Raw genomic sequence first — 14,206 nt, 5'->3', positions numbered from 1 at the left:
TTTTCCAAAATTAGTTCATTTGGTAAAGGTGACTTTTTGTGCAAATAAACCTCAAGAAACATTTGTGATGTAAGTGGTCCCATTTCTGTTCAATTTGAGAAAGTATCATGCAAAAACTTAGGACAGAGTTTCAACTCGTGCATCCTATCCCACATACTAGTAATAGTATTTATATATCTGATACACAACATTAAAATTAAGAACTGATTGCTTAGGTTACACAAAAGTTGCAATTTTAACCATTAATTAGCAATAACGTTATGAGGTTAATCTTTGACTATTTGGATTTCTTCTTCCTTTTGATATTTCACAAGTACTATTATGATTTTCTTTCCATGTATAGAAATTTACGTATATCTCTCTCATTATTTCTTTATACTTTCAGGCATTCAATTGGATCGCGGCGAATCATTTACTCATATTGGAAAAACAGAAGACTTCACCTCTCTCTGGTATGTTTCAAAAGCTAATATTCCCTTTTCCCCATATCAAATTAAGTTTTATTTTGCTTTACACACAAAAACCTAATATGTAACTGGAGAAAGGTGGAGGGCAAAGGCTTATTTATAGGGAGGGGTTTGAGTTCATTTTAAACATGTTCCTCTTCATAGATCATATATAATAATGTTAATGTATTTTTTTCAAAATTACTTAATATCTATGTGTTCACCCAAGTTCGAAGAGCCTATGGTACAATAACTATTATGTGCACCTTTATAAATGAAGTTGGGATTTCAAATCCCACAACTATCTTATTATTTTTTATTCCTAGAATTGAGCCCGAATGTTGAAATGTCGCATTTATCATGTTGTTTTTTTCTTTCTTTTTCTAGAATTGGGTCCACCCATGGAGATTGAGCATGTTTTGTGTATCCTCTTGTGTTTTAATTAAATAGTACCTTTTTCTTTCTTTCTTTTGTCTTTTCTTTTAAAATCCCCAAGTTTGACAAATTGAAATTTCTATTCTCCGAGGTACCAAGTTTGACATATTAAAATTCCTATTCTCCTGCTGTCATTATCGTTAAATTATATAATTATATCGAATGTCCTTGTTAAGATTAGTAGTAGCGGACGAGGTAGTATATAGTCATTGGGTTCAACTAATCTTAATATTTTTATAAGGAGTATAGATACATATACGAAAATTACTAAAATTGAAAAAAATTTATAATTATAAATCTATAATTTTCAAAGTGTAGTGGGTTCGTGGTAATTAGAATGTAAAGGTTGAACTCGTCAAATATAAAATCCTGGGTCTACCTTTTTTATAAGGGAAATTTTCGTTCCTATACCATATATGAAACTATATTACCAAATATGTTCATAGTTTACATATTACCCTTCATGCTAATAGTATTTCTACATAATATATACAATGCATTAAATAAGGAATCATTGTAGCTGTAGGATTCCTTATTTAGGCGCGCTAAAAAGGGGAATTTAATATTTTCCAGATCTTTCACAACGCAAATCACGCACAGTAATAACTATCGTCGACTTCATTACAAAATTTTCGTACTCTGTTTTAGAGATAGACTCTGTTTCAACTTTTTCTCTGATTTCACAAATCAAAATCGACAAAATCTTCTACAATTCTTCTGCAACAAAAGCAGTTATGGCGAAAATACCAATTATGCTACAATCGAATGGGATTTGGGATAGTTTTGGTCGATTTAGAGAATTCGAGGTCGATGGCATTGTAGTCGATGACGATGCGAGTTACAGTCTATTGATTTCTACAATAGCGCATCAATTAATGATTGATACATCGGAAAAAATTATAGAAATCAAATACATTATCAACGAGCATTGTCCTCCAATGGAAATTAGGAACGATATGGGTGTTCGTGTATACATAGAGACGAAAAGAGAAAACAAAAACTTAGGATCATATCCTCTATGAATAACTGTTCACGATTTCAATATGGAATTGAGTATCACAAATGAGAACACAGCTGCAGGTGTGTGATGTTATTTTTCTATGAAATTCTGGTAATTTGTAAATGAACTACAAATTATTTACATTTTATCTACAAATAAACTACATATATATATCAGTATGGATTTCTGTAATATCTACAAAATTTCTACATTTATTCTACATTAAAACTACAAAAAAATTGAAAAATTAATATGAAATACTGAATTTCAACCTTTCTACAAATTTTCTACAAACTGGTAATAACAATATTTATATTTATTTTCATGCAGGTTCGTCTGGAATACTAAAGTTACTTGTTATGCCAACATCTTCCGTTATAGAGGAATATGAAAGTATAATAATAACAGATAGTATACCAAGTTCTATTGAAGTAGGACAAGTATACCAAGACAAGGAAACAATTGCAACTGCAATGAAACACTATTCTATCATGCACAAGTTCCAATTCAGGGTTAAAAGATCTAGTGCTAGAAGGTATGAACATATGAATAGTCAAAGATTATTATTTTTCTAATTTTGTAGTTTATTTGTAATTTTTTAGTTCTTCAGTAATCCTTGTGATAATGTTTAACAGAATTGTAGTTGAATTGTAGTTATGTTGTATTTATATTGTATAATGTGATTGTTTAAGCTACAACAGGTTTTTTTTAAATCTAAATTTTAACCCATTGTTTAAAAATGTATTTATTTTGTAGCTACTGGCTGATATGTGTTGGTGAAAACTGTACATGGCACTTCAAGGCAACTAGCATAAATGATTCTGCAATGTTCAAGGTCAGAAATTTCGATAACCAACACACATGCTCTTTAATGGACAATACATTCATACAACGCAAACCTACTGCCATGGTAGTTGGTAGCATGGTTATTCCAAAATATTCTGATCCTAAGACAATTTACACCCCAAAAGACATTCAATTTGACATGTTGTCTGAACACGGCGTGAATCTAACCTACATGCAAGCCTGGAGAGCAAAGAAAAAGGCTTTACAGTTTTTGAGAGGTCATCCTGCTGACTCCTACAACAAATTGCCTAGTTATTTGTATATTCTAGAGAAGACTTATCCGGGGTCTGTAGTTAAATTAAAGAAGACAGACGATGACTGCTTCTTGTATGTAATTGTTGCGATTTGTACGTCAATCAGTGGTTGGGAATATTGTATGCCAGTTGTATTAGTTGATGGGACCTTTTTAAAGTCAGCATACATGAGAATAATGCTAACAACCAGTACAATGGATGCAACAGGTACTAAAGTTTTATTTGAAGAAATATTGTAGCTTGTATGTTTTTTTGTAGTACTTGCAGATTAATTGTAGATATATTGCAGATATATATTGTAGAGTAGTTGTACTTTGTATATATATGTCTTCTTCTGCATTTTTACTGCATCCAATTAATTGCTTCTTGCCACATAATGTAGGTACCATATTACCATTGGCATATGTTGTTGTTGATTCAGAGAATGACACATCATGGAAGTGGTTTTTTGAGCAATTCAAGCTCGCATATGGTGAAAGACCAAATATGTATGTTGTTTCGGATCGGAATGAGAGTATCTTGAAGGAAACATCTATTGTTTATCCCGGCATACCACATTATTCTTGCATGTGACATATTTGGACAAATATACGGGCAAAGTTCAAGAAGGGACATCTTAAGCTAAGTGAATTATACTTTGCCACGGCGCGGCCATACACACTTGATTAATTTAATGAAAGGATGTCAAAGATTGAGGAGATTAACCTCCGTGTTAAAGCATACTTATACGATATTGGATATCATAGATGGTCTCGAGTACATGCTACGGTGAACAGAACTTGGACTATGACATCACACATTACAAAGTCGTTGAATGCTGTAACAAAATATGCAAGAGAGCTGTCAATAGTAGAACTATTAGAGTATATGAGGACCCTTCTTGAACTTTGGATGAAAGAAAAATTATTGAAAGCAAAGGGTACATTCACATACCTTGAATACAAATTGAACAAAGAGTTAGATGACAACAGAACATTGTCGCACAAGCTTAAAGTAAGATCTGATTATTTATTGAATCAAATTCATAAACAACACAATGTAGATATTTTGTAGATATTTTGTATATAGCTTGATTTTAACCATATATGAATTGTTTTTTTGTTTGTAATGTACTCGTAGGTGAGGGCTTCAACAGACTACATCCATACAGTAATAGATGGTGTGAGGCGCTATATTGTTTGTCTTTAAAATAAGAAATGTAGTTGTGGGAAATTCCAGTTTGATGAACTACCTTGTCCACATGCTTTGGCTGCTTTAAGACAAAGGGATGAGTCTTTTGAAGAATATTATTCTCCTTATTACACAAGGGCAAACCTCTTGCGTACGTATGAAATACCAGTAAATCCGCTGCCTGATGAGAGCAAATGGAATGTGCCACAACATATAACTGAAGAAGTAGTAAATCCACCTAAAAGAGGGAAAAGGCAGCCAGGAAGACCTCAAAAAGAAAGATACAAAATATATGATGAAATAAATTCAAAGAAGTACAAGGTTTCATGCGGCAACTGCGGAGGAGAAGGGCATAACAAAAGATCTTCCAAAAATGCACCCAAAATGAAATAAAATTTTATGTAGTTAACATAATATTTCATAAAATTTGTTAGTTAGTTCTGGATAACAGATTTTGATGTGTAACATTGTTTTTTTTAAGATCATAATGTAGTTAGTTAGGATGTTTCTATATTGAGATAATACTTCATAGATTGATTTGTTTATGAATGTTTTCTATATATATAATCTATAACTTTTTTACTATATATGAAATCCTTTACATAGTTGTTAATGTGTTTTTGCAGTTTATCTACAATAAAAATACAAAAAATACATTATCTGGAATTTACAGAGTATATATATATTATAAATCTGTAGGAAAGTAGTTAAAAACTTAAAATATTGTAGATGAAGTATTGTTTATATTGAAAAAATGAGTATAAAAGAAACAAAACACACTGTTACAATATTCTACAAATATAACAACAAAAAACTACAATATCTGTAGCTGACATAATATATAGATTAAAATTCAGGTAGAAAGAATCTTTATGGTGAAAATAATATAGATCAGAATAACTGTATAAAGTTTTAGTTGCAAAGGATTTAAATGCTAAAAATAATGAAGATCAAGTACTGTACATATTCAACAAGTGAATATAAACCCAACAAACTGTTACCATTTGTTCTACTATACTGGATAAGAAAAAAAGAAACAAAGGCTACTATAATTGTAGCACAAGTCTGCTACAATTAAAACATAATAAATTGTTCAAAAACTTGTCTACCATCTATCTTATAAACTAGCATCAACTACACAATTGTAATACATGTTCCATTCCAAGCATTACAACTACTTCTTCTTCCTCTGGACTCTTGTTTTCTCATTCAAAGCTAGTGCACCTTTTCTCTTTGCCAATTTGCCTGTCACCTCACTATCACTAACTGCCCCAATCTCCTGCTTCTTTCTAGCATAGTCCCAAAGTAGCGCTCCATAGCGTCTACGGTATTGGTCAATATCAGAAAGGTCTTCTGTCGGAATTGATAATTCTTGTCACACCTCCTTTTTTACACATCCCGAAAGGGGCATATAAGGAGTTTTTCCAATTAAAGGACAATCGGAACGGGATTTATTATTAAGATTCAGAGTCGCCACTTGGGAGATTAATGGTGTCCCAAGTCACCGGTTGAATCCCGAACCGAGGAACATATGACTCTGTTAACAGTCCGCGAACCATAAATTCGAGTAAGGAATTCTGTTAACCCGGGAGAAGGTGTTAGGCATTCCCGAGTTCCGTGGTTCTAGCACGGTCTCTCAACTGTCGCATTTAGCTTATTTATCTGATTTTATTACATGATGAACTTATGTGCCGATTTTAACTTTTAAACGCTTTTTATTCAAATTAAAGAAAGTTGAACGCCGTTTAAAACGTGTCTTTGGATCGCGTCACATGAAATGCACCCGCAATCCTAAACACATTTTATTCAACGTTTTGGGATTTGATTTGGGTCACATGAAATGCACACCCGAGTTTAGGAATGTAATTTTATTAAAATCGCGCCTAAAGTGGCTAACGCATTGTTATCTTTTGGGAAGGCCGTGAAATTCGCTAAACGGTCCATCCCGAATTCTAAGTATTTTAATATAACCAATTATCGAGGGCCCCGCAACTTGTAGTTTTATTTGGCGAGGCTCGTCTCATTTACTATTTTAAAGTACAAGCCTAAAAGTGACCATTATTTTCTATATATACTTTGTTTTCCAATAACAAAACAGAGGTCCTAATTAGTGAGCCTTATTTAAGACCCAGTGCTTTTGAATTTGTGATTTTCAATTAACCCAAGCCTTTAAAGGTGTTGAGATCTCAATATTTGTCCAGAAACGAGTTGGGCCAAACTGCCTTGACATGTTTGCTACATGCATGAGGTCTGGGCCATTTGTGTAATCCATCGCAGCCCACGCGGTCCAACAATGGACTATTAAACTAATACCAGTTCAATCCTAAGCCCTTTTGACCTTTTCCACGTTTTGGGGCTACTGAGATGCACACAGAAATCAAATTACACGGAGGCTATCACAAACATAGCTTAATCACGTATTCATTAGATTTAATAACCTCTACTACTACTACTACTACTACCTGGATGTGCTAGTGAATTAACAAAGTTATGACATAATACCTAATCAGATTTGTACTTGATTGATACCTATTTCGAATTTCATACTGGGTTGAGATAACACCAACGAAATAAAACAAATTCATACGAATCTAAGCTACACTCGACTCTACTTGACAATTTTGTTATACGACATTCCCATTATGTGCTATAATACTACAGCCTTCTACTTCAAATGATGCAATTATATACGATTACACATCTCAACAATTACTACAAACTAAAAATTCAAAATAACAGTCCAAGTAATTTTAAAGTCCTAATTGTAGTCCATATTATGCCGATTTAAACAAGTTCTACTTGTTCAATCTAACATGATTTAAACATCCAGAACGAATATAGGAAAGGGAGCTAAAGCAGTAGTGAGCATTTGCACTTCAAATTCTCCTCAATTAGGCTTCATTCAATCTGAATCTATGCATCACTCAAAGTGGAGATGAATACCTGGAAGCAGAATAGAAAAGGAAGAGAAGAGATCAGCAACAGGTAATCAAACTGACATTCAGCAGTTCAAGCTGTAGTAATAGGCAAGCAGGAATCAACAGCAGCCCAGATATAAGATCAAACGACCTAGAAATGTTCAAACCAAACAGAAAACCCACAGATCAACTCCATACAGCAGCAAACCAACCCAGAAATGAACACCAATGCATAGACAGCCAGCAAAAACACCCAAACTAGACTTAGAACACTAATTTCAACTCGAAATGAACCTCTACACTTCAACAAGTAAAGATAGCAATTGCAGAATGTGAATCAGTAAACAGAAGCTGAAATCAACTTCCAATTTCAGTGGAACAATAGATTTTTTTTGATTTTTTAGTTTTTGTTGTTTTTGGTTTTGAAATTTGAAATTTTCTATTTCAGATTTGAAAAACTAGAGAGAAAGAGCTTTGGGGAAACTAGCTGGCTGAAAAAAAGAACCCCCTAAACAAAGCATTTGTGATGTCTTTTATAGGCAACACAGAAGTGAGCACAAATTTTCAGTTTTTCTCTTAGTCCCTGTGCATTTTCAGTTTAGTCCCTTTGTTTTTTAACTTATTACGCAAGTTAACACCCTCATTTCCTAACTTGTTACTCAAGTTACTACTGCTAAAAAGCTGAAACTTACACCAAGGCCCCCTTCTAGAAGGCCCTAGGGTGTTCTTCTACCTATAGAATACCTATACTACCCTTATTTTGGTTTTGAAATTACTATTCTTAACAAAACAACCCTTTTCCATGCCTAAACTACCCCTGAAAGCCCCCTGAAATTACTGGCCATAATTAAACTTCTAACAACTATACCCAATCACCTAAACTGAGACTAATTAAAAGGGATTGAACCTCAAACTAATGAACACTGAATTGAAGAACACTTGAAACTTGATTAAACTAACAAGACATTAATCTAAACAATTTTAACACAGGTTTGGAACAGAATTAAACTAAAAATCTAAAGGGACAAGAAACAGATTACAAAAGGAAATTAGACTAAACCAATCAGTTTGAACTAATTAAAACTATTACTTAACAATTAAACCAATTAGCTGAACATTTAAACTAAGTAAAATAAAAATCGACTCAGTGTTAGCAAAGATGGAAACTAACCTAAGTATTAACCTACACATCTATCACTAATAATAACAAATAGAAACAAATTGATGCCAAGCTAAACTGTTAATCGGAACTACACGGTAATTGAACTTCATTTAATTAAACAACTAAAAACATGCACCAATCACACATAAAACCAAACAAAATTAAGCAACAGTCAAACATTAAAAATAAACGGAAACTCACTAAAAAAAAATCCGGCCAACTCTCCGAGTCCAAATTCGATCATCTCCAGTGGGAATTGGGTGCTATTGACCGCATATTCTTCAAGAGGGAAGCCCAGGGACCATGTGGTATCAATTTGGGGTAATTTGGTGCAACTAGGGTTTTGGCCGGAAAAGTTTAAACTAATATTCGAACAGTTCCGGCCATGTTCGAGGGTCAGGACCTTGGGGTTTTGATAGAGGAGGTTGTGATGGTCCTATGGTGTAAGTTTGGTGGTGTTTGGGCTACTTTGAGTCATGGCCGGAAAAGCTTCGATCCAATATTTGACGAGATGGGGTGGGATTCGAAGGAAACAGAGGGTGGATTTGTGAAGAGGAGGAGAAGGGGAACAAGTGGTGTTATTTTGGGTGGGAACGGAGTGGTTACCGTCGTCGTCGCCGGCGAACATGACGGAGCGTATAGAGGCGGCGTCTCTAGGGTTTGGGTAGGGGTGAGTTCTGAGAGGCGAGGTAGGGGGGGTAACGTTTGGACATTAATATACTAAACGACCCAAGCTTCTCGTCCGTTGGATTGATTAACCTCGACGGCCCGGATTGATCGACGCCAAACGACGTCGTTTTAGTTATGTAAAGGGGCGGGCCGGGTAGAGGCTACTGGGCTGGGTCATTTCGGATGTGTAATTGGGCTGAAGAAATGAATTGAATGGCCCACTTCATTGTAACAGTCCACTTCTCCCTTTCTATTTGTATTCTCTTTATTTCTTTTATCTATTTTTGTATTTCATTATGTATTTTTGTATTTTTTCTGATTTTATAAAAATGCAAAAAGTAAAATAGAGTCCTAATATATTTCAAAGTTAAACTAATTAACTCCTAAAATTATTTAAAATCTATTTCGTGACAAATTCATAATTAAACAATTAAAAATGCAAAAATGAACTATTTTTGTTATTTTCTTCATATTTTGTTCTAAAACAAATTAACCTCTAATTAATACTAAAATATGAAATTAAAACCTAGATGCAAATGTATTTCTGTATGTTTCATATGAATTAGAATGCACAAATAAAAATGCAACAATTACCAGAAAATGACACAGAAATTCACAAAAATTGTAAAGTAATAAAGAAACTGTTTTATTTGAATTTTGGGAATAATTCATATATAGGGCAAAAATCACGTGCTCACAATTCTCCAATACTAACACACTCTGCAAAGGCAGCAAGAATACACCACAATCACTGCAAAAGATAAAAAAATGTCAATATTTACCAAACCATCAGAAAAAGGGTTAAATATAAAGAAAGAAAGAAGATTTTTGTTACAGTGATTCTTCTTTTTGTTGTGGTATCTCTTCGACGATTCACTGAATGTTAAGAGGGTCGGTAACATGTTTCTCAATGTATGCTTTTGTATTCTTGAAGTTGATGTCTTTACGCTTCCCATAAAACCCGGTGCATGACAAATACAAAGGGATAATAATAGAAAACTTGTCGACACAAGATTCAACAATAGAGTGATTGTGTGAAGAGACCATAGAATCATACGCATAAAAACACCTTTCTGCAATGTCAAAAACAACCAACACCCAGTGGAATTTTTCTACAATGTTGACGGGCATGATGACATAATCAACTTCATCCCATGCGACATTTGCGAGTAGTCTATACCCCAATATATATTCTGCTACAACATCCTGGGGTTTGACAACAGAAAACTTCTTTTCTTGAGGAGAATTTTTGAACTTTTCATAAATCTGATCAATCCTAGTCTTGAACACACAATCTGTTGTAGTAAATCTGGTGTTGTTGTGGAGGCCATACTTGCCTCTTTTTCTCAAGTAATACATTATAACATTAATGTGCTGCAACAAAAACAAATTGCTTTTAGTTTACATGTTATCTCAAAATATTCTACACAAAACTATAAATAACTACAATACATCTACAATCAGAAATATAAAGCATCTATTCATTCAGAATACAAACTATCTACAATTTATCTACAAAATATTTACAAATTAAATACATTGAATCTTACCGAGTCATTAAGGACTTGTCCTGGGTGTGCAAGGGAAAAGAACCACTCCTTCTTGTCAACCTTTTCAACTCCAAGATCCAACCATGGCTTAAATTGGTTGTCCTTTATAGAATACGGAGCCTTCCTCCTATATAAACAAATAGAAATTAAAATATAATTGTTGAATGAAGTGGATGTGTAAAAGATGAATACTGGAATAAAAATGTCAAATTGTGCAACCTAACCTCTTTGGACCTGTGTCGGTACCGTTGTATAACCACTTGTGGAATTGATCCAACAACTCAGGGTCTATATTTTGACCAATAACACTAGTAAACGGGTGCTTGAATTGAAATATTTGAGGTCCAACCGAGGTGCTGCCACCAGAACTGTATAAAGGGAGAAATGGTGATCGGGCATGCTTTCTCGGCTGCCTTGTTCTACCTTGATGCACGGGTGTTGTTTCATCTTGTATAGGCTCGCCGAACTTAACCAACTGGGAGAAGTTATCAGGCAGCTCGAAATCATCAAGCGTAACTCCTTCTTCTCACCTCCGGATTCTTCTGAATCACCTACATTCACATACTCTGCCTCTTTACCTACATTGTCATCCTTCAGATTCTGCTGTTCTGTTTGAGCTGCTACTGTCACTCCGTGAATTAGAGATTGTGCATGCATATCTTCCCTCTCTGAAACACCATGTATATTTAACTTAATAGAATGGTAAAAAAGTTGAAACAAAAAGAAAATATCTCTGAAAACAATTTCAAACCTGCATTCTCTTCATCAACAACCCCTTCAAAATGTGTATATAAATCAATATGTACTGGATGATTTTCTTCACCATGTGCACATTCAACATGTTCTGTTTTTTTAATTAAAAATGTTAAATAATACTGGATAGTATTGGCTTGACAACTTATGAATATATGAAGGTGTGTAATAATATCTAAATAAATCTGTATTGCTGTGTAAATAAGCTGGATTTAATTGTATATGTTGTGTATATATATAATGTAGACAAATTGTAGTTATTTTGTAGATAATTTGTAGATATTTTGTATGTAATTGTAGATATACTGGAGATATATTATAGATACCTATTTTGCTGGGGCTGACCTGCATTGTTTCACCACTATTGAACTGAAATTGTTGATTGTTCTTGTCTTTTGGTTGGTCAGTATTTTTTGTTGAACTCCCATCAAACTGTAAGTTTTATATTGGTTAGGATATATATTTTAGAGGTGACATAAATAGTTTTGCTAATATGATTAAGAATCAAATGTTACCTTTGCATCAACTTGATCATTTAGATTGTTTATCACATGCAAAACAGTCTTGACTGAATCCTTTATTAGGTCTCGAAGGCTACCTAGTTCTTCAAATACATCTTTCCTAAAATTTTCAAGCTTTTCATCGACCTACATAATAAAAAAAATACATAGTTACCTTCAGAAATATGTATTAAAAAACAAATACACTATTATATAAAAATCAGAAAGCTTTTTAGGACTACATGTTTCCTTCTCAACACCTCTTTTTAACTTTTTTATTTTACGAAGAATAAACTCCTTTTCCTCTTTTCCAATTGATTCTTTGGGTTCCAATGGAGGAGCATCAACTTTTGGATTCTCAGAAACATGTTAAACCTATTCAATTGTGTACTCAACTTTATCAGGCAAAGACATCACTGAAAGCTCTTCAGGTGATTCATTTATGTTGGTGAACTGAATGATGAAAAAGATAAATTAGCTTGTTTAAGGCAGAATATGTATACAAAATATAGATATTTTGTAGATAAATTGTATTATCATAAATAAAGACCATTTACCTTCATCCATTCAGGCTTGATCATTTTGTCTTCAATTGCAGCTAACCAAATCTGACCCTTAGCAGCTGACCAGTTTAGTATGCGAGGGGTTGAATTAGAAATCTTTGTAGCTATATCAATGTTGACGGAGGAGCAACACTTATACAACCATACTTTCATGGCTAGTGGGAATCCTTGAATAAGATAAGAATGAACGAAAGGATTTAGCCTGTGCCTAACAGATTCAATCAACTGTCTGTAAGACTGAACACCCCATGGAAATGACTCGTACTGACCGGATTCAACCAAATAAAACCTAAAATGATCTACCAACCCAATATGGTATCTCTCTGAAGGACAAATGAAGTATTCTATGAGATATAGAATACATAACTTGACTGCATCCTCATCATTGATCCAGCTTTTGGTGATTACTATATGTTTTAGGTATGTCTTCTCCACTTTTATCTTGTTTGGAAAGTAACTGCTCATTATCTTACTGACATAACTAGGAGTGTAACCAAAGTCTGTCACCTCAGTATGACATCCAAGACCAGTTATTACTGCAAACTCTCTCAATCCAAACTTTAACCTCTCACCTTTTAACTCAGCTATAAAATAGGAAGCATCAGATGATTTCAATTCATACTTCATAAGAAGATGAATAGCTTGATTTTGCATGCATAAATTGGGAAATGACAGTAAATAACCAAAGCATGTCTTCTTGAACAACTTCAAACCATTTGGACACAAGCGCTTTAATTTGGCTAGGAATGTTAAGGTCACATAATGTCTGGAATCTAAGCATCCCATAATCAACATTATGAGATGCAAAAAAATGTCCATTCTGCAAAATTCAACAAATGTAATCTAACATTAATACAGTAATTAAAAAGCACTGATACATTTGTATGTTTCTACAAAATAACTCCAAAAATATACAATATAACAACAATGTTAAATAGATCAACAAATCTACAATTAAACTACAAAATTAAGACAAATAATATCACATAATTTCATTGCTTAAAAATATAGATACATATGCAATTTATATACAACATTTCTACAAAAATCTACAAATCAAAAAACCACAGATTATGTAGATTTTTAACAACTAAAACAGTCGAAATAAGTAGTGAAGAAATTAAAAAATTCTTACCTCCACCAATGAGTGATTTCGAACATTTTTAGGAGTTTTAACACTAGGTTTTTTTTTTTTGAATTTTTCTTCTTTTTGGGAGTTTTTGAACTGGGAGTCACCTTAACTTTCTTTCCAGGTTTACTGATAGGCACATCTTCTACAAAATCATCATCTAGAACTATCCCTTTTCGTTTCCTATCCGCTTGTTTGATTGGCCTCGAAGATTCTCCAACATCAAAATCATGTCTTTGTTTAGTTCTAACTTCAGCCCTGATTTGACTCAGAGAAACACTATACTTCATATCCACAATTGCATGTGCAGATTTCCCTTGCTTTTGGGGTGAATGTGGTGATAATACACCCAAATCGAAAGAAGGTACATCTGATTCAAGATCTTTTTTAGGGCTGTGTTTTAAAGCTTTGTTCTTCTTCATTGAGAAATTTTGAAGCTAAAGGTAAATGTGTGTATGAACGAAATTGAAGATTTGACTTCAATTTTGACTGGTTTTGTAGAAGAAAAACCTTGATTTTGGACGTTAATGGTAGATGGTTACCTTTGTTTTTCTGGTTTTAGCAGAGGGAATAATGGCTAGAATCGTGTGTGTGTCGTGATACGTGGGTGAGGTTGTGGGTTTAGGAGAGAGAAATGTGGGGGTGGAGGGGGGTGGGTGGGGCGTGGAGATATGGAGGAATATACGGTACCATTAATTTAGGAGTGATATAAGGTACAATTAATGTACAGTTAAAACACCTTATGGTATAGAATTGGTAATTAGGTATACTAAATGTAATTAAATCAAACCTTAAATATTAAGGGTAATAT

The 14,206-nt window shown here is 33.6% G+C and overlaps 2 protein-coding genes across 2 annotated transcripts; one reads left to right on the top strand and one right to left on the bottom strand.

Moving 5' to 3' along the window:
• The first annotated feature begins 1,924 nt into the window (after nt 1–1,924).
• On the top strand, nt 1,925–4,544 carry LOC142172619 (uncharacterized). The gene is made up of 8 exons (XM_075236284.1): nt 1,925–1,961; nt 2,212–2,416; nt 2,517–2,531; nt 2,638–3,188; nt 3,364–3,469; nt 3,728–3,974; nt 4,101–4,157; nt 4,200–4,544. Exons 1-8 carry the CDS (start codon nt 1,925–1,927, stop codon nt 4,542–4,544), a joined length of 1,563 nt encoding a protein of 520 aa, XP_075092385.1.
• A 5,229-nt stretch (nt 4,545–9,773) lies between these two features.
• Nucleotides 9,774–13,817, bottom strand: LOC142172618 (uncharacterized). The gene is made up of 10 exons (XM_075236283.1): nt 13,503–13,817; nt 12,261–13,109; nt 12,100–12,156; nt 11,719–11,850; nt 11,530–11,635; nt 11,202–11,294; nt 10,981–11,118; nt 10,675–10,738; nt 10,451–10,577; nt 9,774–10,274 (listed from the first exon to the last, which is right to left on the bottom strand). The coding sequence occupies exons 1-10, from the start codon at nt 13,815–13,817 to the stop codon at nt 9,774–9,776; spliced, it is 2,382 nt and encodes a 793-aa protein (XP_075092384.1).
• Nucleotides 13,818–14,206: the final 389 nt, after the last annotated feature.

This window comes from Nicotiana tabacum, chromosome 18 (assembly GCF_000715075.1).
Source record: "Nicotiana tabacum cultivar K326 chromosome 18, ASM71507v2, whole genome shotgun sequence".
In the NCBI taxonomy this organism is placed as follows: Eukaryota; Viridiplantae; Streptophyta; class Magnoliopsida; order Solanales; family Solanaceae; genus Nicotiana; species Nicotiana tabacum.
The sequence above is the reverse complement of the archived record's forward strand: the minus strand, read 5'-3'. Positions and strand labels throughout refer to the sequence as shown.

Excerpts from the sequence above, each read along its gene's own strand:
- LOC142172619 (XM_075236284.1), top strand. The coding sequence starts at position 1,925 with ATGGAATTGAGTATCACAAATGAGAACACAGCTGCAG. Across the intron at positions 3,189-3,363 it reads CAGTACAATGGATGCAACAG|GTACCATATTACCATTGGCA; the intron begins GTACTAAAGTTT and ends CACATAATGTAG. Across the intron at positions 3,975-4,100 it reads CATTGTCGCACAAGCTTAAA|GTGAGGGCTTCAACAGACTA; the intron begins GTAAGATCTGAT and ends ATGTACTCGTAG.
- LOC142172618 (XM_075236283.1), bottom strand. The coding sequence starts at position 13,817 with ATGAAGAAGAACAAAGCTTTAAAACACAGCCCTAAAAAAGATCTTGAA. Across the intron at positions 11,119-11,201 it reads TGTTGATGAAGAGAATGCAG|AGAGGGAAGATATGCATGCA; the intron begins GTTTGAAATTGT and ends ATGGTGTTTCAG. Across the intron at positions 10,578-10,674 it reads ACCGACACAGGTCCAAAGAG|GAGGAAGGCTCCGTATTCTA; the intron begins GTTAGGTTGCAC and ends TTGTTTATATAG.